We start from the raw sequence: 24,543 nt of genomic DNA, 5'->3' as shown, positions 1-24,543 counted from the left end.
GGAGGAGGAGGAGAGGGAGCCGAACGACCATTTAAAGCGATAGCAATCCTTGCCCTCTCCCCAGTGCTGGGTTGTTGGAGAGCGCGAGCGGCAAGCCGGGGAGCGCGAGCGCGGCGCGCCGGCCGGCGAACCCGGGAGCGCACGGAGCCCCAATCTGGCAGGCGCCGCGGGACCCCCCATCCTCTCCGGCCGCCCCTCCCCGGGCGCCCCCACCCTCCGTGCCTGCAGGAGCCTCTGGGCTTCCCCGGAGGACCTCACCCCAAGGGGCCCGGACCCGGGCGAGCCCGCCACCATCCTCTCCAGCGCCGCCGCCACCACCGCAGCAGCCGGAGCAGCATGGTCCAGCTGGGGAAGCTGCTCCGCGTCCTGACTTTGATGAAGTTCCCCTGCTGCGTGCTGGAGGTGCTCCTGTGCGCGCTGGCGGCGGCGGCGCGTGGCCAGGAGATGTACGCCCCGCACTCTATCCGGATCGAGGGGGACGTCACCCTCGGGGGGCTGTTCCCGGTGCACGCCAAGGGTCCTAGCGGAGTGCCCTGCGGCGACATCAAGAGGGAGAACGGGATCCACAGGCTGGAAGCGATGCTCTACGCCCTGGACCAGATCAACAGCGATCCCAACCTGCTGCCCAACGTGACGCTGGGCGCGCGGATCCTGGACACTTGTTCCAGGGACACTTACGCGCTCGAACAGTCGCTCACTTTCGTCCAGGCGCTCATCCAGAAGGACACCTCCGACGTGCGCTGCACCAACGGCGAGCCTCCGGTTTTCGTCAAGCCGGAGAAAGTAGTTGGAGTGATTGGGGCTTCGGGGAGTTCGGTCTCCATCATGGTAGCCAACATCCTGAGGCTCTTCCAGGTAGGGAGGCGCTCCCTCTGGGGCAGAGCGCGCCTTAGCTCCCCGCGCACTTAATCCTAAAAGCTGGCTTGGACTCGAGGGGTGCGGGGTCAGGTCAGCCTTCGCTCATTTCCACCCTGGAGATCCTGCGAATCCCTCCCACCCCACCCGAGGAGGTACCTTCCCTGCTTGGTTCATTTCCCTTCCATCTCTCCCCTGTCCGCGCTCCACTCCATCCGGCTTGACATCCTGGATTTATGGCCCCATTTACAAGAAGCAATCTGCGAAAAACAAGGCGATGATTTAAATGGGTTTGCATTAGAGTGAAATATGGTCCAAAAACAGGCTTGTAAAAGTGCCGGGCTCCTGTGAGAGCCGGTTAGGCTCATGGAATATGAAAGATGAGAAGACGCCTCGAAGCCGGGCATTTCTCAACTCCCCAGCTTCCCAGCCCCAAGCCGCCCCGGCAAGCCGCAGCTCCCTTGGAAAATTTCGAGAAGAGCTTAGGGAGGCACATCTTAAACCGAGGGCTAGGTCTTCACCTACATGTGGATATTAATTGCCCATCTCTCTCAGGTTGGATCTTCCGACCTGTAGCCTGTCTCCGCGAGGGCATGCGGCAGAAGGCACGGGGACGCTCCCCAAGTGGGGAGATGCCGCCCCGAGACGTGACCCCCGGGTGATTTGCTCTGGGCAGTTGTTTGCACCGTCTAAATTGCATTTGCAGTCCGGCCACTGGCAGGAGCTGGGCGATCAGCTTTCTACTCCTGCCACTTCAGAGCCCAGAGATGAGCTCATGCTAGCTGCGAAACAAAATCGCTTTCGGTGCCTCCACCCTCCGCGCATCCTTTCCCACGACCTCCCTAGCACAACCCCCCAACCCCTATCCCCGGCTCCGCGGACGATTCCCGGAGCCAGGCGAGAAGGCGCCTGGAGGGAGGCACTAGGGTGCGCTGAGCAAAGCCGGCGGTCCTCCTGCTCCGGGCGCCGGGAGGGCAACGCCGAAAATGGGAGGAAGGCGGATCCGGGGCAGCCGAGCGGTGGGTTCTACTGCAGTACCCTCTCTCCGCCTGCTCCCGCATTTTGTGCCCCGTGGCTCCTGTGCTGCATTGGGTATAAATGGATGGATTTTGGATTTAAGAAATTGAGTTTCGGGGTCTCTTTGATTGTGGGTTCCCTTCTCCTTATTTCTCCTTGTCTCTCTCTCTGTATCATCTTTCTTTCTTTCTCTTTTTTCCTTCTTTGTTTTTCTCCTTTTCTCTCCCTCTTGTTCAATTTCTGCTTCTTTTCTCTCTCCCTCCCCCCACCCCCAAGTTTTTTGTTCATCTCTCTCTAGAGATGATCCTTTCCTAATGCACAGCTCTCTCTCTCCCTGCCTGATAGTACCCAAACCCAATTAATCCCTTCTCCAGATGTTCTGGCTAACCCTGGTGCCCTTATGCTCCCCATATCTAAAGAATTGGCTCCCTTCCAAATGCTTTCCCTAAGGGTGTTGGGTTTCTGGAGGGGATTCCTTGTGAGATTCAAGCTGTCACCACATCTGCTCCTAGGAGTGTGAAGTTTGTGTGTGCACCAGGAGAGGTGCCTGCCCAGGGCTGCAGCCTGGTATGGCCCCTCTGATCTTCTGAGCATCCCTAACACTTCTTGAGTGTGCCATCGTGGGAATCCCTGGATATTTGCAAACCCAAAAATGCTTTGGGGGCACCCTTAATTCTGAGATGATGCTTTTGGGAAGAGGCTAGGTTACTGTAAGCAAAACCCAGAAGCGTTTCCTTCTTGCCTGAGCTTAAAGCCAGGCAACTTAAGAGGGCAGTGCTGCAGGAGACAGCGAGGTCAGAGATCACCGGAGAACCACTGGGCGACTCACAGCCCTGTGAGCCCTGAGCCCTGGGGGTTGAAGGCACATTTGGTGTCTCACATTTTTAAATTATTTTGGTGCCTGTTTCTCTCTTCACTCAGAGCACAGGCAGTGCTGCAGATGGGCCTGTCTGTCTGAAAAAGAGTGAAATGTTAGGAGAAGGATTGCAGACTAGGCTGAAGGACTGTGTTTGCTGAAAAAGATTCCAGGGGGAGTTGATTCTTCCTCTGGTGTGTGAACCTGAGGCTCTTGTGTGGGAAAGAAATGGTTTGCCTTATGCTTAGTTCCCTCATTCCCTGGGCTGGGAAGGAAAGGAAGCTAATGCCAATGTTAGCAGTGTGGGTTGGGACCAAAACCATTCAGAGAAAACACTGTCATTTTCCTCTAATTTGCAAATTGCAGCTATTCATGTTGGATTGAACAGCTGAGGGAAAAAGCCCCCAGTTTTCACCTGCATTTATGGAGAAGAGGCTGGTAGCAGGAGGAATGCACCAACTTGTAGCTTGTGCTGTGAGCTGGGTATAACTGTTGGTGTGGGCATCATGCTTAACCGTTGCCCATGTTGGAATATATACTTATATATTCCAACAGTCTCTTCCAGTAGCCTTGTCTGCACATGATCATAGGAGCTCCTGGCACGCAAGTCTAATCCCAAATTTCCCAGCCTCTGTAAGCCTGCAGAATGAACAGAGAGAATAGTGGTACACAGACCCATTGTTCAAAGGCACGATCAATTTAGAGAGAGAGGAAAAGAATGGTAGATGAATCTTCGCTGGGAGTGCAGGGTTCAGCTCAATTAAGATTGTCCTATATAAAAACAAAAAACAAAAACCAAAAAAAACCTCCTCTAAATGATTGAATTCTTAGCTCTCCAGAGATTTGAGTTTTCTTTTCCCGGGCCCTGTAGGTTGCTGTGGGGACCATGCCAAACCTATCATTTGAGATAAAAATTTATGATGAGATAAGCTTCTAGGCTGGGGGAAGGAATACTTAGTGACTTAAATGGGGGAGTGCTACACACTGTGGGGTTGGCAGGGCGGGGGTTGAGGACAGGAAAGAGTAATGAAATAGTAATAAATGTAGCAAATGCTGTTGTTACCAACAAAAACTGGAATGAAGTTCTTTCCTGAGAATGAGGACCTGGGCAAGAATGACTCCTCAGATGTAAATAGTGTCTATGACTTTGAATTTTCATTTGCCTGCTGGTGTAGTAGACCAAAGATATGAGCTGAACAAGTCCTCTCTCTCTCTCTCTCTCTCCTCTGTGCACACTGAATTGATTAGTAAGTGACATGTCAGAGGACAGGAATGATGTCCACTGGTCTTTCAAATCTAGGAATTGGAAGCTAATGAAATTAGTGTGTGGCCAGGGCTCTGCCAACTAGAATTAAGTCACTGCAACCACCCTGCAATGCATTTTCAGCCTCAAAGAAGTATCAGGGAGGAATTTCTGGAGATTGTTTCTGAGCCTGTACAAAATAATACTCTCCTAATGTTAAGAAAGATTAAATGTAAATTAATTTTGACTATGAGTAACATATTTAAAAAATAATCAGAGAGTGGGGATGGCTTAAGGTGGAGGAGAGCTTATATAATATGCTGTCCAAAGGATAAACCTCCCCTGACCACTATTTTATGGGCTATAAGTAAGATATATTATAGTGGGAAGTAATGGGCATGTTTTTATTCAAGGCTTCTCTGTTATCAACTTGCGAGCAAACACTCTGAGCGTATAAATTACTCTTGCTACATCCTGACTCTGAATGAACAATATTTCATGGCCAGTGACATGGTCTAAGCTATGGACTTGGAATTGAATGGTGTCTGTTCCAGTTCCTTTGTTCCTTCAAAAGCAACCAAATGGAAAAAGTGGCCAACTTGACTCTTGTTGGGGCATATTGCAAATCTAAACCTATGGACCTTGTACCATAAATGAAATACATTTGTAAATTTCTAAATGTTATCCTTCTGTTCACTGAAGTTTGAATATAATCTCCAACTTTGGGGGCATTTTATATATATATGGACCTAGTTTTCTTCCTTCTTTCTTTTGCTCCCTCTCTTCTCCCTATCTTATGTGATTGGATAGAACTGGGTACCTAGGATGGTGTGGTATTACTATAGTGGGGACTTTTTTTAAACAACTCTAACCTACTCTTTTCAAAATTTCATAAATACAGGTGTCAGTGCCATTTGGAATAGGCTCTATAACAATCTCTGCCTCCACATTTACTGTGTTTCAGGAAATTTACCTAACAGATGGTGAGTGGGCAATTTTTAAAGGGGCATTTTTGAAAAGAGCAGAGAGGGAAGGAATAGAGACAGGCACATACTATATTTGAAGATACCTCTACGTGTATATTTTATGTATACATGTCCATAACATTAAGATGTCTTTGGGGATTTTTCTCTTCAAAAATAATTGAAGTAATGGATGCTTTTGCTACAATTTCATAAACATTGAGAGTATAACAAATCATAAATGCTCTATTTCCTACGTCTATAGGTTGTGTCATGGACTTCAAAGATCATAGCTGGATTACACAAAGTACACTCCAATCTCAATCCTGCCATGAATTAGCCCTGTTACCCTAAATAAATTACTTAATCTTCCTAGGCCTCAATTACCTCATCTGATTTTTTTTCTTTAAAAACAAATGTAGTTTCTAAGTTTTTAATCTCTTTGGGTCATAGCTTGCTTGGAGAAAACCCGCTCTTGTCCAAACCCTGTGACTTTGAATTTCTAGCTCCCACTTTGAACTTTGAGTGAGTTTGGGGGAACTTTTAAAGAATATTTTCACACAGGTATCTTAGTTAATATCAGTCTAGCTGATTTCCCATATTCAGACTTTATCCCTTGTTTTGCCAGTGTGCTCCTTAGTCATGTATATCAAGGCTTGTATCCAGGAAAATGACCTCCTGGGTCAGCTTACTGCATGGTTATAAGACACCAAGCAGGGAGCAAGAACTGTGAGCTTTATAGTAGCAGATAAAACTTTTGTTATCCAGCGTTCTCTCCCCTTTCATCTTGCAAAAACCCCAGGCTTTCTTTTGGAAAGCTGCCAGATAGTGATTCCTACCTCCTCCCTGGCCCCAGGGATGAGTCCCCCGACTGAACTCAGGCAAAGCAGGTGATGGGTTCAGGTGTAGACTTTTGACTTTGGCTAGACCTATCAGAATCCTCCCCAGAACTTTTCTGCCAGAGGAAAATGGGAAAATTGGCTCTTCTCTCTGGAATTTCTAAGCTGAAGTAATATGACTCTGGGACTCCTAGTGGCCATCCAACACAAGACTTTCTTTAGAATAAAGTCATACAGAGGTAAGCAGGGTTGAGTGATGGAGAGAAAGCCAGAGCCCTGATGATATTCTGAAACTCTCAAATCCAGCTATATCTGAATCTAGCTGCATCCCTGAATTTCCAGTACTTGTTCTTAAAATAAATAAATTAATAAAAATTCCTTCTACTATTTTGAATTTGTCTTCAGGCCTGTGCAATTAAAAGCCCCCTAGCCCAAACAAGTAATTTCTTATGTTAATGTAAGGTTTGCTGACTGGCATTCATTAAGTGAAAAATTATATATGATATTTTCTTTACTTTAAATGTAATCCTTCTAGCCGAGGTCTGGGATAGTCACAACTCTGCATTCTTCCCCACTCTTCCCATCATTTGCGTTTGTTATAACAACCTGATGCAGTTGAGAGATAAGGTGAACACTTCTGATGTAGGATGCAGCATAGAAGCCTCCTATTTGGAAGCTTTAGAACCATACTTGGTTCCCCTCATTAAAGCAAATCTTTTGTTGATGTCTCCAGGGCAGAGAAACATTTTCATGGCATAATGGAGTACAAAGTACATTAAACTCCCAGGTTACTCTATGGTAAGCATCAAGCCTAACTACTTGTCATCCCCTTTTACTGTAAGTAGGCAAAAAAGAACAGTCACAAACACATTTTTCCAACAACTGTATACATGATTACTGTTTAGAGGACAGTTATACAACATATAGTCAGACTGATTAATTCATGGACCTTTTGTCAATTGGCACAGTAAACATATGTGTTTTATGCACTTAATAAAAGCAAAACAAAATCTTTTTATAGGTAAATATCCGAGAAGAGCATTGTGCCAACCCTTACAGTGACGGCATTTCCATGTTTGACAAGTAACCTTTCAATTACCCTTACTACTAGATGTTTCTTGGATCAAGTTATTAGAATATAACATCAAAAATAAAATAATATGAAGTTACAATGATACAGGATACATATCTCATTTTGTGAGAACAGAAGTTCTTATTTCTTTTCAATAACAGTAGTGACCCCAATAATAACTTCATCTTTGCTATGAGCCATTATGCCATGCACTCTAAATACTTCATCTCATTTAGTTCTTACAATAGTTCTGCAAAAGGCATATTATCTTCCCCACGTACAGCTGAAGAAAGTGATTCTCAGAGCCCCAAGTCACATTGCTGGTAAGTGGCAAGGTCTAGATTCACACAGTGGTTTGCCTGACGATACGCTGGTTGTTACCCACTGTACATGCTGCTCGGTTGTTGCACCAATGCAGAAATACTTAAAGTAATCATAGATCTGCCTACCCTGAAACTGTAGTGGTTTGAGGACATCAGAGTTGTTCCTTAACCACATCTATTTGCAGAAAGAGATAATATTTTATTTCAGTTCCACAACGAGATTAATTCTGTCTATTGAAACTTGAGTACACAAATCCTCACCTCCAAATGAAAGATGCTTGTTTTCTGTTATTCAACAGGTAGCCCTGTGTGTAGGCAATACATACATAGTAGGCTTTTCTCTCAAATAAAGGAGAAAAGATGTTTCTTCTTGTCCTGATTCAGTGCCCATCATTATGGATTATGATGGCTCTTCCTGAAGTTTATTTCATTCACTCCACTCTTTCTACAAACCTCAAGTGGGGAAATCCATCATTCAGATATATGTGCAAAGTGAGAGGACTGTATTAATACAATTGCTGAAAGTCAAGTTGATAGAGCACAGGAAATACATCCTAATGAATGCAACATTAATGTTTGTGTGGGCCATGAAGTGAGGGGTAGGAGAATTTTCAGTTTAATGGATTATTTTGCCTCTTGCTATAAAAGTGCTGCAACTAAATAGTTTTATAATTGGTCATTTACAGAACTCTCCATCTCTGGGTGTTGTGCTCTCTCCATTCTGCGGTTGCCAATTCTTTCTCTTGTTCTTGTTGGAAGATAGCAAAGAAGCCGCTTCAAAGGCTCAGCCTGCTTTTCTGCATTATTGTTTAGATGAAAATATTTCCATTTGTTAAAGTACTACCTAAACATTTTTATCATGTTTTAAATTTGACTGTGTTCTGAATGTATTAGCACAGGCAGAATAATGTGGGATGTTTTCCTGGAGAAAACATACTTTTATCAAAGGAATCACCAGAATTTTCATGTAAGGGTTAAGAATAAAATTGTGGAGTTAGATCTGAATTTAAATTCATAATCGCCACTTATTACCGGACTCACCTTGATCAAACAGGTACCATACTTCTCATCAATTTTCTTATCTTTGAAATGGGAATGATACAAGTGTACTTGTCTGATAAAGTAATCATAAAGATTGCACAAAATATGCATGGAAATATTTTAGCACCAAGTTTAGCATGTGATGAGTGTTCAATACATTTAAAAGCTTTTATTTTATTATTATTATGCTATTATTAAATATCACTATTTCTTAAATGTCACTATTGCCAAATTTACTGTAAAATTACCATAATAATCCATATTGGATTTCATTCTTTCTGTTTCTTTGTTTAAATGGGAAATATTAGGGGCACCCAGTTGGCTCAGGAGGTTAAGCATCTGACTCTTGACTTCACTTGGGGTCATGATCTCAGGATCCTGAGATCTCTGGGTGGTAGAATCGAGCCTCCTGTCAGGCTCTCTGCTCAGCCTGGCATCTGCCTCCTCTCGGCCCCTCCCCCCCGGGCACTTGAGCTCCAGCGCTCCAGCTCTCTTTCTAAAATAAATAAATAAAATCTATTTTAAAAAATGGAAAATATTACACAGATTGAGAGCGAGAACACAGTTTAGTGATAGTATTCAGTGGAATGAGAATTTCTATGGACTGATTCAGGTGAATCAGGAATGCCGTGGACTTAGATTCCAGACAGGCTCGGAGCAGTGGGCTTTGAGGTTAGCCAGCCCCAAGTTTGAAGTCCGCTGTGACCCATTTCTAGTGCAGAACCTAGAGGAACTTACTTAAACTTTTTGAGCTTTACTACTAGTTTCCTCAGCTATCTTTTTTTCCAGAAATATTTATTAAGCCTCCCCCTTCAGCACTGTTCTACGTGGTTGGACATATCAGTGACTAAAATAGACAAGAGCTCGCTCTCTCTCCCCACTCTGTCCTTCCTGCTCTCTCCTCTTCCTTTCCTCCTATCTCTACTCTTCTGTCTCTCAGCTTACACTCTCGCATGGAAACAGATGGATGTTATAAATAAGTCCTGGAGTATGTTAGAAGCTGATGAGCCCTATGGGACAAGGGAAAGAATGTGAAGTGCACTGAAGAGTGTTGGTTTGGGAGTGCTGAGGAGTGTACAGGTGGGTTCTATTTTTAACGATGGTAGTCAGGGTGGATTTCACAAGGTGGCATTTGAGCAAAGACTTGAAGCGAGGGAATTGTCAGAATGGATTAGGGGAAGACCACTCCCTGCGAGCAGGAAAAACCAGTGTCAGAACTCCAAGGCAGAACTATGTCTGGCAGGTTTGAGGAATATCAAGGATGCCACTATGGTTGAGCAAGTCAGGAAGAGCAAGGGGCAGCAGGAGGACTTGAGGTCAGAGATATGAGGGGGCAGGTAGGGTAAGTCATTGGAAGCCACCACAAGCATTTTTTCTTACCTTAAGTGTAGGCAGTGTGGTAGGATTTTAGCAGAGGTGGGGCATGATCTGTCTCTTGGTTTAAAAGAATTAATTTCATCTGTGGTGTTGAGGATGAGGGAAAGAGGAATCGGATGATCTCAGGAGGTGACTACAGGTGTCTCTGAGATGGTTGTTGGTGACTTGTGCAGCAGATGCTTCAAGAAGTGATACATTTGGAAGATTGTGACAGTATTTTCAGGTGAATCAAATGGGAGATGTAAAAGGAAGAAAGGGGACAAGGTGAACCCAAGATGTGGGGCCTGAGCAATGGAAAGGTGGGATTACTATCACTTCAGATGGAAAAGGTTTGGAGTGGAGCACGACTGGGGAATTAAAGATCAGATTTGGAGGTAGAAGTTTTGAGAATTTTTTTTGACATCCAAATTGAGATGTTGAATGCACAGGTGGAAATACGAGTCTGCAGTTATGAAGAAAGTTCTAGACTAGAGATATATTTTAATAAAATAGAGATATTAAGAATAATTACATGGAAGTGCTAATTTAAAGATTAAATGAGATAATACAGGGGGGTGCCTGGGTGGCTCATTCAGTTAAGCATCTGCCTTTGGCTCAGGTCATGATCCCAGGGTCCTAGGATCTAGCCTCATGGGGCTCCCTGCTCAGAGGGAGCCTGCTTCTCCCTCTGCCTGCCGCTCCCCCTGCTTGTGCACTCTCTCTCTCTGTCAAATAAATAAGTAAAACTCTTTAGAAAAATAAAAATAAATGAGATAATACAGTTAACACTGTGTTCCCAAAACATTTAATAGCTACTAGTTAAAGACAATTATCTGAAATGCAAACAAATCCTATAGTTTGTTTTTGCAATAAATCTGAACAAAATGATGTTACAATTATTTTAACAGTATTTGTGACAATTATTTTAAGTCATGACACCATACTACAAACATTTAGAATAACATTTCAATCTCCTACCTTTCATTCTGATAATGTAGTGGTAACTATATTTTGTAAGGTTTAAGTTAGTTCTGATAGAGTATTTTATTAAAAATAATTTTGAACTATCTACTTCAGTGCAATTTTATATATATAACATATATATACATATATATGTATAATATAAAACTCAATTGAGAATTTGCATCACTGATACACATTTGGCCCTTGAACAATGTGGGGTTAAAGGCACTGACCACACATAGTTGAAAATCCACATATAGCTTTCGAGTCCCCCAGAACTTACCTAATAATAGTCTACCACTGACCTGAAGACTTACTGATAACATAAACATTTGATTAACACATATTTTGTATGTTATGTGTATAATATACTGTACTCTTCCAATAAACTAGAGAAAATAAAATATAATTAAGAAAATCATAAGAAAGAGAAAAGACATTTACAGTACTATACTGTGTTTATTGACAAACTCCATGTATAAGTGGACCCACACAGTTCAAACCCATGTTGTTCAAGAGTCAATTGTACATGAGAATTTAAGCAATGACCCAGGTATTCAAGGAAAAATAACAGGCTTGTCTTATAATATCCCATTATGGGTACCTACTTTGAACAATTTCATGAGGCATTTCATATCTTCCACTCACTTTGCAATTGAAAACATGGTGGGGGGGATTTTTATCTTACTGGTTTCAAGCTCCCTTTAGCAAATCCTTTAACAGCCTTTGTAGCTTAACCAAAATTCTGTTCCTTATTCACTTCACTATCGGATACTGGTCTAAGCATGTCCTTATACTAAAAAATGCATGGCCATGTTGTCTCTACACATCTATAATTGTATTTTAACACTGTCATTATGTAAGCTATATTTTAATTGTAATTATAACAAATTTTATATCAACACACATCCATTTCTAGTGTTCAGGGGGAGAGCAGCATGTAGTAAATTTTATCAAAATACAGCATCTGAAGAACAGAACAGAGAGTAATTGTGTAATTCTGTATTCACTATAATTAAGTTCAGTGGAGTTGGCATAATAGAATTAAGAAGAAAAAGACAAAACAAAACATTGAGGCACCATGGCTACCTGTCATAACACACCCTTTTCACATCAGAGAACATATACTTAGCATCTTTCTGTACAGAAATGGACGGAGTAAGAGGCTAGAGGAAGAATAGCAGACACTAAAAGGGTGGGATTATGAAAAGCAATATGGAAATGACATATTGCTTTTAGATTTGGTAGGCGGGGAAAATCTACTAGTGTGTATATCTACTGGGACCACGTTTTCTGGAATAGTTAAAACTGATGTCAAATATGCAGTCCTACCTTCCTTGTAAATTGGGACATACACTCAAATCTTTGCTTCCTATTTCTTGAATATTGGTTGAGAAGATTATTGCAGGAACTGTATCTTTTGAGCAAAGTACATTGTCTAGAAATGACTGACACTCTCTCAGCTGTCACACTCCACGCTTGCTGGCTCTTTCTTTTGGACTTATTAAAGTTTGCAGTGCGGGAGTGGGTTATGGGAAAGATCATTGGAATTTTTTTATCTTCAGGAGGCTATATGGCATAATGGTTAAGATTGCAGGCACTGGATATAGTTCACATTCCTGCTTTCCACTTGCTAACTATATAAACTTGGTCAATTTACCTGATTACCTGCACCCCAGTATTCCCATCTATAAAATGATGATAATAGGGCACCTGGGGGCTCAGTCGTTAAGCGTCTGCCTTTGGCTCAGGTCATGACCCCAGGGTCCTGGGATCAAGCTCCACATTGGGCTCCCTGCTCCGCAGGAAGCCTGCTTCTCCCTCTCCCAGTCCCCCTGCTTGTGTTCCTGCTCTCACTATCTTTCTCTCTGTCAAATAAATACAAATTTAAAAAAATCTTTAAAATGATGATAATATTCCATCCTCTTAGGACTGTTTTCAAGATTAAGTGAAGTTACCCATGCCAAGCACTTAACACAATGCCTAGAGCACAGTAAGCTCTATTCATCATCATCGTCATCCTCCTCCTCATCATCATCACCACCACTAGGCCAGGTACCATCTCTCCTATGCATTCTTCCATTATCTCCTGCTCCCTACCATTTCTGTCATGTTTCTCTACAAGGGTAAGGTTGTGACAGAGCATTTGTTTCCACTGGTATCTGACCCCTGGTCATCAAGGTGACTGGAGTTGGAGATAACACTCACTGCTACTTGTTGAAACAATTCCTGTTTTGAAAAGGGAAGCTGGATGTTGAGGCCAAGAATTTTCTCTTTTCTTCAGCTGGGAGACTGAGAGAAATATGCAAGCCTCAAAAGGGAATCAGGCAAAGGGCAAAATCGTTAATTTCATACTTTAGTAATTAAGAACAAGTCTGACAGACTGAATTTGAACTCATTTCCATTATGTACTGACCATGAGATGTTAGGTGTTTTTGTAACTCCTGTGAGTTCATAGCTGATAAAAAGCTACTATATGACCTGCTGCATAGTGTTGTAATAAGTGAATAAAGCATTTAGCACATTGTTTGGCAGATAGTAATCACTTAATACATTTTAACTTCCATAAGTACTATCACTACTAATACTGTTAAGTAGTTGAGCAAACCTGATGTCCTTCCTTTTCTTAAATTGCACATAATCATTTGAATAATCAGCTTACATTTATTAAGAATTATTATAAAGCCTCATGATGGCAGAAGTCCTTCAACTCTGCTCCTCATCAGAGCCCATCCTTGGGGGTGGGGGGCGGTGGATCAATACCACCACTACCACCATCATCATTGTCATCAATGCCATTTAACTGACCATACTGAGAGCTTCCTGTGCCAGGCACCAAACTTGACCCTGTATATGCACCATATCATGTTCGCACATTCAGGTGGGAGACCTGATTATCATCATCCCCAATTTATAGATAAAGACACTGAGGTGTTGGAAAAATAAGCGTCTTGACCGATAGCAAGAGATAGAGCCAGGATATTTAAATCCCTGTCTCTCTGACCTCAACAGCCCTTAAATATTATTATACCACATCCTGGTAAGAAAATCTGCTTCCAGCCACTTGGGTAAGAGAAAATTCTTGATCCCTATATTCCTATATTCCCCATGCTACCCTAGCCTCAATACTAGGAGGAAGAGAAAGGGACCTCTTCAAAGACCGGTCAAAGGGGAATTACTCCCTTTTGCCTTTGCTGAATCAATTAGCCAATATTTAATTTCCTTAAGAATCCCTACATGTTATTTTTGGCACTTACTTTGGCCTTTTAGGATTCTTACATTCTGTGCATGACTCATCCACTCTATTACATGTTAATTTATTTGAGGTCAAGTTTAGAGCCTCTCCTGAAACATGATTTTAAGCCTGTAGCATCTAACTCTGTCCTTTTCTTCTTATAGTACATCTGCAGATATTTATTTGAGTTTTGTTAAATTGTCCTCATTAATTGTGCATTAAAAGTTATGTATAGAAAGCTTTTTTTTTTTTAATAAAGAAAACGTTCTAAATAGATTTCCAGCTGGTTATTTTTATAGGATTATTGTAGAAGTTATAGATCTTCAGGTTTTTGTTTTGTTTTGTTTTTAGATTAAGTACCTCATATTACCTTATTTTAACATATAATAATATACCTGTGTTATCTCTATCAAATCTATGAGTCTTCACTGGCTTGTAACTTAGCTTGTTGATTGTATATTGTTGATTTTTCCATTTACAGTGACATTATAAGATCCTGGCAGAGGGAAGGCTGGGTGGAAGATACCTCTTAGAGCCACAAACTGGTTTTCTAGAGAACTAACATAAAGAACGAGAGTTCCTTTCATATTTCTGCAGAGCTCAAGAATTTTAAGCATCTTCTTCTCCTTAGTCTTAATGGAAAGGGAGTCGACTGAATGGAAGGTCATTATGACCATTGGGACCACTGGGGTCAGAGTCAGTCACTGCGTTTTATTTTGTTTTCATCTCTCCTCTATTAGCTTATGTTGTGAGTGCTTACTAGATGCAAGGTACTTAACTAACCATTGTAAATGTAAATGTGCCATGTAATCCCCTGATAGTCATACAGTAAAAATATGTATTATTATGATCCCCCCATAATGCGCACATGGAACAAAGCCTCAGAAATAGTTATTTGCTCACTGAAATATGGTAGAAGTAGAACTTGGATTCACATCTGTTTGACTCCCAAATTAGTGATTTTTACCACTAGATTAAAGTTACATAACTTTGTGAGTGTTGACTAAATTGTTTCTAAAATTTTCTCGGCTCTAACTTTTTATAATTGTTTGACTGCAAGTTTAACTAGGGGATGAGGAGGGATAGGGAGGAATTCCAACCTATGAATGGAATTTTTCTCATGTTAAGTATGAGGTCTGTTTTATGACACCAATTCACTTATTCATTCATTCAACATATACTGAATGTTTACTATATACAAAGGTATTTGAGAACATACACATCATTGTAGAGTGAGCACCCCTTCCATAGACTCTCCCACAACAGTTAGAGAAGTCTTGGACTGCTTTGCCTAGTCTGGGGTGGTGGTTGGTGCTAGGACTCTAGTTTGCCCCACTGACAAAACCAAGACATGCTCACATGAGTTCACAGGCATCCTGATGTCATGATACAGCAGACATGTGAATCTTACTATTTTTGCCTGGCATTAATGATATAAGGGCTTTGGATTTGGATACAGAAAGTGGGCTTGTTAGTTATAAAAATATATGGATGTCATGTATCTTCAGCATAAGGCTACCTGCCATCCCCTGCTACTCCTACTTTTTACAAACCAAACAAGTACCTTCTTTTTTTCCTATGGATAAGGTCTTGACAATGGCAATAGGGCCTATCATCCCCCGGTAAGTACATCAATGGCTAAACCAATGGATTTTCAAATATGCTGATTAACTTACCCTTGAGGTAGGGGTACCTGGGTGGCTCAGTTGGTTAAGCATCTGACTCTTGATTTCGACTCAGGTCATGATCTCACTGTCATGAGATCGAGTCTCGTGTGGGGCTCTGCACTGAGCATGGAGCCTTTTTGGAATTCTCTCTCTACCTCTCCCTCTGCCCCTCCCCACCCTACACATGTGCTCCCTCTCTCTCAAAATAAATAAATTAAAACTTTAAATTACCCTTAAAGTAGACGGACATTTCACTGCTAAGAGCAGAAAGTGGTATTCCTTTAGAATTCATAGGAAAAAAAAAATAGAATTCATAGGGAAAAGAATAGGACACCAGATATACTTTCCTCAATTTAAAATTATTCATATGTATCCATTTATATATATATATACACACAGACATATATATACATATATATATAAAATTACTCATATATATGAACAGTTTTTTTTTAAAGATTTTATTTATTTATTTGAGACAGAGAGAATGAGAGAGACAGAGAGCACATGAGAGGGGGGAGGGTCAGAGGGAGGAGCAGACTCCCTACAGAGCAGGGAGCCTGATGCGGGACTCGATCCGGGGGCTCCAGGATCATGACCTGAGCCGAAGGCAGTCGCTTAACCAACTGAGCCACCCAGGTGCCCTATATGAACAGTTTTAAATTGAGGAAATATATGTATTTATATTTAAATTTTGGCTTCTGCTAGCCAATAGCAAATGAAATTACTAGCAGATACACAAAGCAGAGAAAGAGAGCCAATCGGATTTAATTCAGTAGCTTGCTTTTTTGTTTGTTTGTTTTAGATTTGTGGTTGTGATTTTATACCTGCAGATATATTTGTTGAAGAAAACATTTCTACTTTACACAAAATTAAATTCATTTAACAATACAGCATATCTCAACTATCTTAGTACTACTATTTTTAATCTTTTTTTTAAAGATTTTATTTATTTATTTGAGAGAGAATGAGATAGAGAGAGAGAGAGCATGAGAGGGGGGAGGGTCAGAGGGAGAAGCAGACTCCCTGCCCAGCAGGGAGCCTGATGCGGGACTCGATCCCAGGACTCCAGGATCATGACCTGAGCCGAAGGCAGTCGTTTAACCAACTGAGCCACCCAGGCGCCCATTACTACTATTTTTAATCTTTAATACCATCAGACATACGAATTACAAACATACCCCAAAGAATTAATTTGATGGTTTAATTCCTTACATTTCCCTTATACCTATTTACCTTTGTGAGTTTTAAAAAATAAATATTTAATTGTATTGTTTCTGTCTCTCTGATTGACGATGGAAAATACTGACTGAAATACAAAAAGATTAAAATTTAAAAAAGTATTATCCAAAATGATGAAAACTAAGAAAGTGGCAAAGAAATTCAAAGAATTAAACTTCTAAGCAATGTTTTTTGGGTTTTTTTGTTGTTGTTGTTGTTTTGTGAGTGTGTAGTAGTTCTTCTTCTGAAGGAATTAATCTTGAAGCTCTACTGGAGACTTTTCAGAGACCCATTTAATGAGCAACTATTTTGTGCCTGAGACTGCACTATGCACTAGAGATTCTAGAATAATAATAGTAATAATTATAATAATAATAAATACAAATCTTCACAGACCTTCCTTGCAAGGAAGTCTGGCAGTCCACTAGGAAAACAGAGTGAGCCTTATACTAACAATGACAGTGATTCTCAAATATTAATGTGCTGAAGAATCATGGCAGGCATGCTAAGAGTGCCGATTCCTGACCCCCTTCTCCAACTGGTCAGGTATAAGGTCCAGGAAACTCTTTTTGGTGAGCACCTCCAAGAGAGTCTGAGATGGATGTTCTCAGTTGCCCTCAACCTTTAATGAGCATCAAATTTGCCTGAGAGTATTAAGACACAGATTACTGGGGTCTACCCCCCAATTTTCTAGATCAGTGGGTTTATACTTCTAATCAGTCCCTAGGTGTTGCTGATATTGCTAGCCCGGGAACCACACTTTAAGAACCACTTACCGCTTGTTTATGGAAAACATCTTCAAAATTCTGCACTATGGGATTGCATGTGCCATGGAAAAGACATGGACAGAGACCCATGGAGGCAAGGGGACTCTACCTTAATTGGTCAAAGGAAACAATAGTAGTTAGAATTGTTTGACTCAGAAAACACTGTAAAAACTTTACTTGCTCATTTAATCCTTTCAATAAAGTATGTAGTTGCTACTTCATGTCCCCATTTTATATGGGGGTCCAGAGGAGGTAATTAATTTGCATAAGCCCTAAACTGGTAAGTGGCAGATTAAGAGTTCAAATCTAGGAAGTCTGATTCTAGAACCCACATTCTTAACCATTCTGAGAGGAGTAAAAGTCGTTAGTGAAGGCCTCCTTGGCCTCCAAGTGTAGAGAGAAGGATGAGTGGACGCAAATATGTTACTCATTTGGTGTGTGTGTTGTGGAAAGGGGAGAGTATCAGGGCTTCCAGAGGAACCAGCCCTCCCCACACACCTACCCTAAGCAAGTCTGATAATTAGGAGTCTAAAACAAGAGTATAACTATAGGATGCTGAGAAGCATTCTAGAAACCTGGGGTTAGAATTCTGTATCTTTTAGTATGACTTGCTGAACTAACAGAAAGTAAGAGTGCCTTACCTTACTTTTTGCATGTAACAAGAAGTTTGGAGATAGTCCCTCTAGTGTTAATTCTGCTGCTGAGAATGTCAGCAAGGGACTGGGTTCTGTTCATCTTTTAGCTCCTGCGTTTCTAGCATATCCCTGTGATCCCCATTGTTGCAAGGTGGTTGCTGAATCTCTAACAGTGTTCCAACCATTCAGGCAGGAAAAAAGAAGAGAAAAGGTGGTGCCTGGGTGGCTTAGTCAGTTAAACATCTGTCTTTGGCTCAGGTCATGATCCCAGGGTCCTGGGATTGAGCCCTGTGTAGGACTCTCCATTCAGTGGGGAGACCGCTTCTCCCTCTCTCTCTGCTGTTCCCCCCTGCTTGTGCTCTCTCATTCTGTCAAATAAATAAATAAAATCTTTTAAAAAAAGGAAAGAAGAGAAATAAAAGGAAAGAAAGACAGATAAAAAGAGTGTGTGTTGTGTGTGTGTTGTGGGAGGGGAAGAGTATCAGGGGGACAGGAAAGGCAATGTCGAAAGAGCAAATTTTCTCCTACAGATCATCAGCAGACTTCCATTTAGAACTCAAGCAGTTAAAGCTTTAATCTGACTACCTTAACCTTAAAGATAACGAGGGCCCCTAAACCAGGGCTCTGATAGTAAGGAATAGGGAGAGAGTGGTTAATGATTACATAACTAGCAGTCTGCACAAATTTCCTCCCCACTATCCCAAACAAATACCCACCAACTCTATCTTAGCTCATATATTTTACTTTAAAGAATGGTGGGAAACTTTACTTATCTGTAAATAGCCTCTTAAAAGGGTACAATTATATAATTATACAACCCTCTAGAGACCTCCTTCTTCTAAAAACTCTTTGAAAACTGTTCAAGGTTGAGGACATTTTGATCTTAATTTAGTAACTTGCCGTTGATTATCCTGGAATGACATTCTCTTTCTGCAGATGTTCTGTCAGGCTTTAGAAAATTCTGGAAGAAGTGGACAGAGAAATTTTATGGTACATATATAAGTGATATGAATCTCTTCAAAATAAAATTCATTTAGGTACCAAAAGGCATTTCATGTCTGCAATTTTTTTTTCATCTTTATATTTTCACAAATTTTCCTTTCCGAAGTACCTCTGAACAAATCTGTTAGATATCATGCATCCACTTCTCCTGTCTGAATTCTTTATTACTAAACTTTCTTCAGCCTGCTATCTCTCAGTCCTCTTTGTCAAAAGCATCTCTCTGGGTCCTCACTATTTCTTCTTATTCCATATTTGGACTCATATCTCAAACTAAAGCAACAGTCTGCTATGACTTCTCCATAACTTGAAGACCCTGCTTCTGTGGGGGGGAAAAAAAAAAAAAAGAAAGAAAGAAAAGTAGACTTGCCAGTTAACTGAGAAGGTAAGCAATATGTGGAATGTTTCTGAGAATTAAAAAGTAAGAAAAATAAAAGCACTTGAAAGAAACTGAGTGGTGGTCTTGTTCAAATACTTTATTTTACAAATGAGGAAATAGAGGTCTAAGAAAAAAATGTTATTAAACTCCAAATGATAAACCATGAATCTCAGTAGTGTAACTCACTAGAGGTTTATTACCTACTCACTTGGTAGTTCAGTATGGACTTTTGTAGTTTGTCTCAAAAGGGAAAGGGGAGAGGAAGTTGCAAGCTCAATTATCAACTCATTATCCTTCAAATGTAAACTCTTCATATAACTTTTGGTCACATTCTTTGAGAAACAACTAGTAATATGGCCACATACAGTTTCAAGCGGGGATGGAGAATGTTGTCCCCAGCTTGGTTTTAGTGATGCCTTTATAATCTGCAGGAACTAATTACAAGTCTCTAGTCTACAGCTGGTTATTTCTGCCACAATGAGTCATCAGCCTTAGGCAGTGGATTAAGAGTGTGTGTGTGTGTGTGTGTGTGTGTGTGTACAGTTTAGTATGATCTGAGACTGGGAGGGGCTTGTATCTTATTTAAAAAAAGTACAGATCAAATTGCTTCTTGCTCTTTCCTAGTTCAAGATGACTACTGTCTATTTCCTTTCATCTTGCTATTTCACCCCCACCTCAGTATCAGATGAAAGTTGTGAAAGAAATTATTCAAAGACTCCAATGCTTTGAAAGGTAATAGAATACTCAAACCCTAAAAGTTCTACTCTGCAACTTTTACCAATTTCAAATCATAAATTTGTGGAAGGTAAATTGAGATTGACAAAAAAAGGGTGGTTTTTCTTTTTTTTTTCTTTTTTTTTTTAACGTTCATTTCTTTCTTTTTAATTTTTTTATTGTTATGTTAATCCCCATACATTACATCATTAGTTTTAGATGTAGTGTTCCATGATTCATTGTTTGTGCATAACACCCAATGCTCCATGCAGAATGTGCTCTCTTTAATACCCATCACCAGGCTAACCCATCCTCCCCCCCTCCCCTCTAGAACCCTCAGTTTGTTTTTCAGAGTCCATCGTCTCTCATGGTTCGTCTACCCCTCCGATTCCCCTCCCTTCATTCTTTCCCTCCTGCTATCTTCTTCTTTTTTTTTTTCTTAACATATATTGCATTATTTGTTTCAGAGGTACAGATTTGAGATTCAACAGTCTTGCTCAATTCACAGCGCTTGCCAGAGCACATACCCTCCCCAGTGTCTATCACCCAGTCAGCCCATCCCTCCCACCTCACCCCCCACTCTAGCAACCCTCAGTTTGTTTCCTGAGATTAAGAATTCCTCATATCAGTGAGGTCATATGATACATGTCTTTCTCTGATTGACTTATTTCGCTCAGCATAATACCCTCCAGTTCCGTCCACGTCATTGCAAATGGCAAGATCTCATCCCTTTTGATGGCTGCATAATATTCCATTGTATATATATACCACATCTTCTTTATCCATTCATCTGTTGATGGACATCTTGGCTCTTTCCACAGTTTGGCTATTGTGGACATTGCTGCTATAAACATCGGGGTGCACATAAAAAGGGTGGTTTTTCTTTTACAGATATACCCTGAGCCATGGTGCAAAAATAACAGAAAATTAGAAAAATCTATCTTCTTGTTGAAAATTAAAATATTTTAATTGTTAAAGTAATACTTAGTGCAAAAACTACAAAAATGGAAAAGATACAAAGAAAAAAAGTAAAAAAAAATGACTCAAATTTCCACTTCTGTTAAGTCATCTCCATAACATTTTTAAAGGTGTCTTTTGAGACTTTTTTTTTTTGAGGGAAGGTGCACACAAACACAACGCAAACATATTTTTACTTAGTACTATATTATGAACATGATTCCATATCACTTAATAACAATTTGTATCATATTTTTTAATGGTTGAACAGCATTCCATTATTTATCTAACCAGTCCCCTACTGCTTAACATTTCAATTATCCCTGTTTTGCTTCTCTAAACAATGAGAGAGCATCCTTCTTCCCATTTCTTTGAGCAGTTGTTCATTGATTTCCTTAGAATGGATTTCTAGAACTTGGATGACTGCCTGTCAACTTTGGTACGTACTGACGTATTGCCTTCCAGAAAGGTTACACTGCCTTACTTTTCTGCTAGCGATTTTACATCCTGTGTGGTTTTTACACTCTCACCAATACTAGTATTATCAATATTTTAAGTTTTTGTTATTCTGATGAGTAAAATATGACAATTATTTTAATTGTACTTCTTTGATTAATAATAGTAAGGTTGAACATATGTTCATATATTAACGGGCTGTCCTTCTTATGATTTTATGACCTTTATCCATGTTTCTTCATTTGATCTGTAACAACTTTGTTTATAATAATGTATTTATTTTTTATATATTATATGATGCAGTTTGATTTCATTTACTAATTTTTATTTTATGTGTATAGAAATGTAATACAGTCAAGACTATTAAAAAACCCTTTAATGAACACAGTCATACAGAAAGTCATCTGTCACCCTCTTGAATTTTATAATGAATTTATTTCCTTTTGGGCAGTGTGGGAATGTAAATCTTTGCCTCATATTATGGTTGGAAAGAATCTACCCCTCTGAAGAATCTTGCCTTATTTATAAAAATGGCATTTGAAGTTTTGTGCTTGCCATCAGGTAAGCAGTATTAATTTTTAGTATGAAATGCTGATGATCAAGTACAGACTAATATAGGGCCACCCGCAACAAGTGAGGGATTGTGGGAGTGGGGGGAAGCCTCTTTTCCTTCCAAAAGCAACTAGGAGTTTAAATTCTGGGACTCCTGCTTGGGGTGTCTTGATCCAATCAGCTTAGCTAGTGTGTGCTGTCAGGTACAATGAGTAGATTGAGAAGTCCAAGCATTTATCCTTGGTCCTTTCAGGAAATGAGCAGAGAGTATTGTCAAGCAGAGGTGATCAAGCCATGATCTGCGGACTGGGAGCTCCCCCATAGACCTTCAAGTCAGTGTGACAGAAAACGCCAGTATAAATTATATTGATAACAGTATCAATGAGGTGACATTTAGTCCTTTAAATGACCTAACATGGGCGCCTGGGTGGCTCAGTTGGTTAAGCGACTGCCTTCGGCTCGGGTCATGATCCTGGAGTCCCGGGATCGAGTCCCGCATCGGGCTACCTGCTCAGCGGGGAGTCTGCTTCTCCCTCTCCCGCTCCCCCCTCTTGTGCTCTTTCTCTCTCTCACTCTCTCTCTCAAATAAATAAATAAAATCTTTAAAAAAAAAATTAAAAAAAATAAAAAAATAAAAAAATAAATGACCTAACATGTTTTGTAGTATATTATCCATTGGTAAATAACCAAAGCTATTTGACAGATCTATCTGTTATAATGAATGAATGAGACATTCACATTTTGAAAAACTGAAATTGTATCCACTTGTCAAGAATAGTGGCTACTTGTTCTGCTTTATTCCCCTAGGTAGAACCAGGTGACATTGTGGGCAGTAAGATGTTACTGCGTTTTATCCCTAGAGATGTCTAAAAGTTGAAGAAGGTGCCTCTTCAGGAAGTTAGCTCCTTGTCACCAAGAATATTAAAGTAGATGTGTATTGTCAGCTAATTAAAGAAACTATTTCTAATCTCCACAACTATTATATTCAGTAGGGCATCCAAGTTAGTCTAAAGAAATCCCAAAGATGCATTAGGATAGTTTTGCACATTTGATTAGGTGTACTCTTCTAATTATACCATCCATCACCATTTTAACCATTAAAATCTGCCTTTCTTCTCTTGTAACCTAGCTATGTGGTCTTGGGCAAGTCCCTAACCTGCTTGGACACAATTTTGTTATATGAAATAGAAATATATGCTTTGAAGGACTGCAGAAAGATGAGTGGTGCCTAGTATATAGCCTGGCCCATAATCTACTTGGTTAATTATAAATGTTGTTGATTTATTTTTAATTTTATTTCCAAACATTAATCTTTATATGTAGAACCCTAACATTTGTTCTGAGAGTAGAGAATTTTGGCAACTCAGAAACCTATTTGGATTCCTCCAATACTCCACATACATATCTCACTTCTATTACTAGAATCTTCATATTAATACTAATATATTAATAGAATATATGATGACTCCAAGGTGATGAGAAACTAAGGTTTAATATATGCCTGGAAGTATGGATGGATTTCCATGCCCAGTGCTAATGTGAGAAAGGCATTATTCCCTTATCTTAAGGAGGTGGTGTGAGGAACAAGCAACTTGAGGAGACTCTGGGGTGGGAAGTGAGAGATGTCATTCTGGGCTGTGTTTACCTCACAGCTGCCCGCAGGGGCTTTTAAGTTATGCAGCAGGAATTACCACCTTACAGACTTGTTGTTAGAAGTGAATTATAACACGTAATCGATACCTAGGAAGTGTCATAGTTATAATAAATATCACTTAATGTTTCCTTTGTGTTAAGCATCTTACAGTCATAACATCTTTTTTTTTTTTAAAGATTTTATTTATTTATTTGAGACAGAGAGAATGAGAGAGACAGAGAGCACATGAGAGGGGGGAGGGTCAGAGGAAGAGGCAGACTCCCTGCTCAGCAGGGAGCCCGATGCGGGACTCGATCCTGGGACTCCAGGATCATGACCTGAGCCGAAGGCAGCCGCTTAACCAACTGAGCCACCCAGGCGCCCCTTACAGTCATAACATCTTGAGAGATATATTATAATGGTTAAGAGTGTAGTTTTTTGAGCTAGATAATCCTGGGTTGGAATCTTACCCTCATTACCTCTTCTTTTTTCAGTTTTATTGAGGTGTAATTGACAAACAAGATTATAAGATATTTAAAGTATACATTGTAATGATTTGGTATATGCATTCATTGTGAAAGGATTTTCTCCACTGAGTTAATTAACACATCCAACACCTCATATATTTACCTTTTCTGTGCGTGTGAGAAAACACTTGTTCTACTCTCTTAGCAAATTTCAATTATATAATACAGTATCATCAACTCTAGCCACCATGTTATATATTAAATCCTCACACCATATTTATCTTATAGCTAAATTTGTATCCTTATAGCAACCTCTCCCTATTCCCCCCCCCCC

At 40.4% G+C, this 24,543-nt stretch overlaps 1 protein-coding gene across 1 annotated transcript in view; it reads left to right on the top strand.

The window, feature by feature from the left end:
• The first annotated feature begins 336 nt into the window (after positions 1–336).
• GRM7 (glutamate metabotropic receptor 7) overlaps positions 337–24,543 on the top strand; it is an 886,221-nt gene continuing 862,014 nt past the window's right edge. The window contains 1 exon segment of the mRNA XM_021694901.1: positions 337–855. Coding sequence (XP_021550576.1) covers positions 337–855 — 519 coding nt within the window.

Source organism: Neomonachus schauinslandi, chromosome 1 (assembly GCF_002201575.2).
Source record: "Neomonachus schauinslandi chromosome 1, ASM220157v2, whole genome shotgun sequence".
Lineage (NCBI taxonomy): Eukaryota > Metazoa > Chordata > Mammalia > Carnivora > Phocidae > Neomonachus > Neomonachus schauinslandi.
This window is presented reverse-complemented; position numbering and strand designations above follow the sequence as displayed.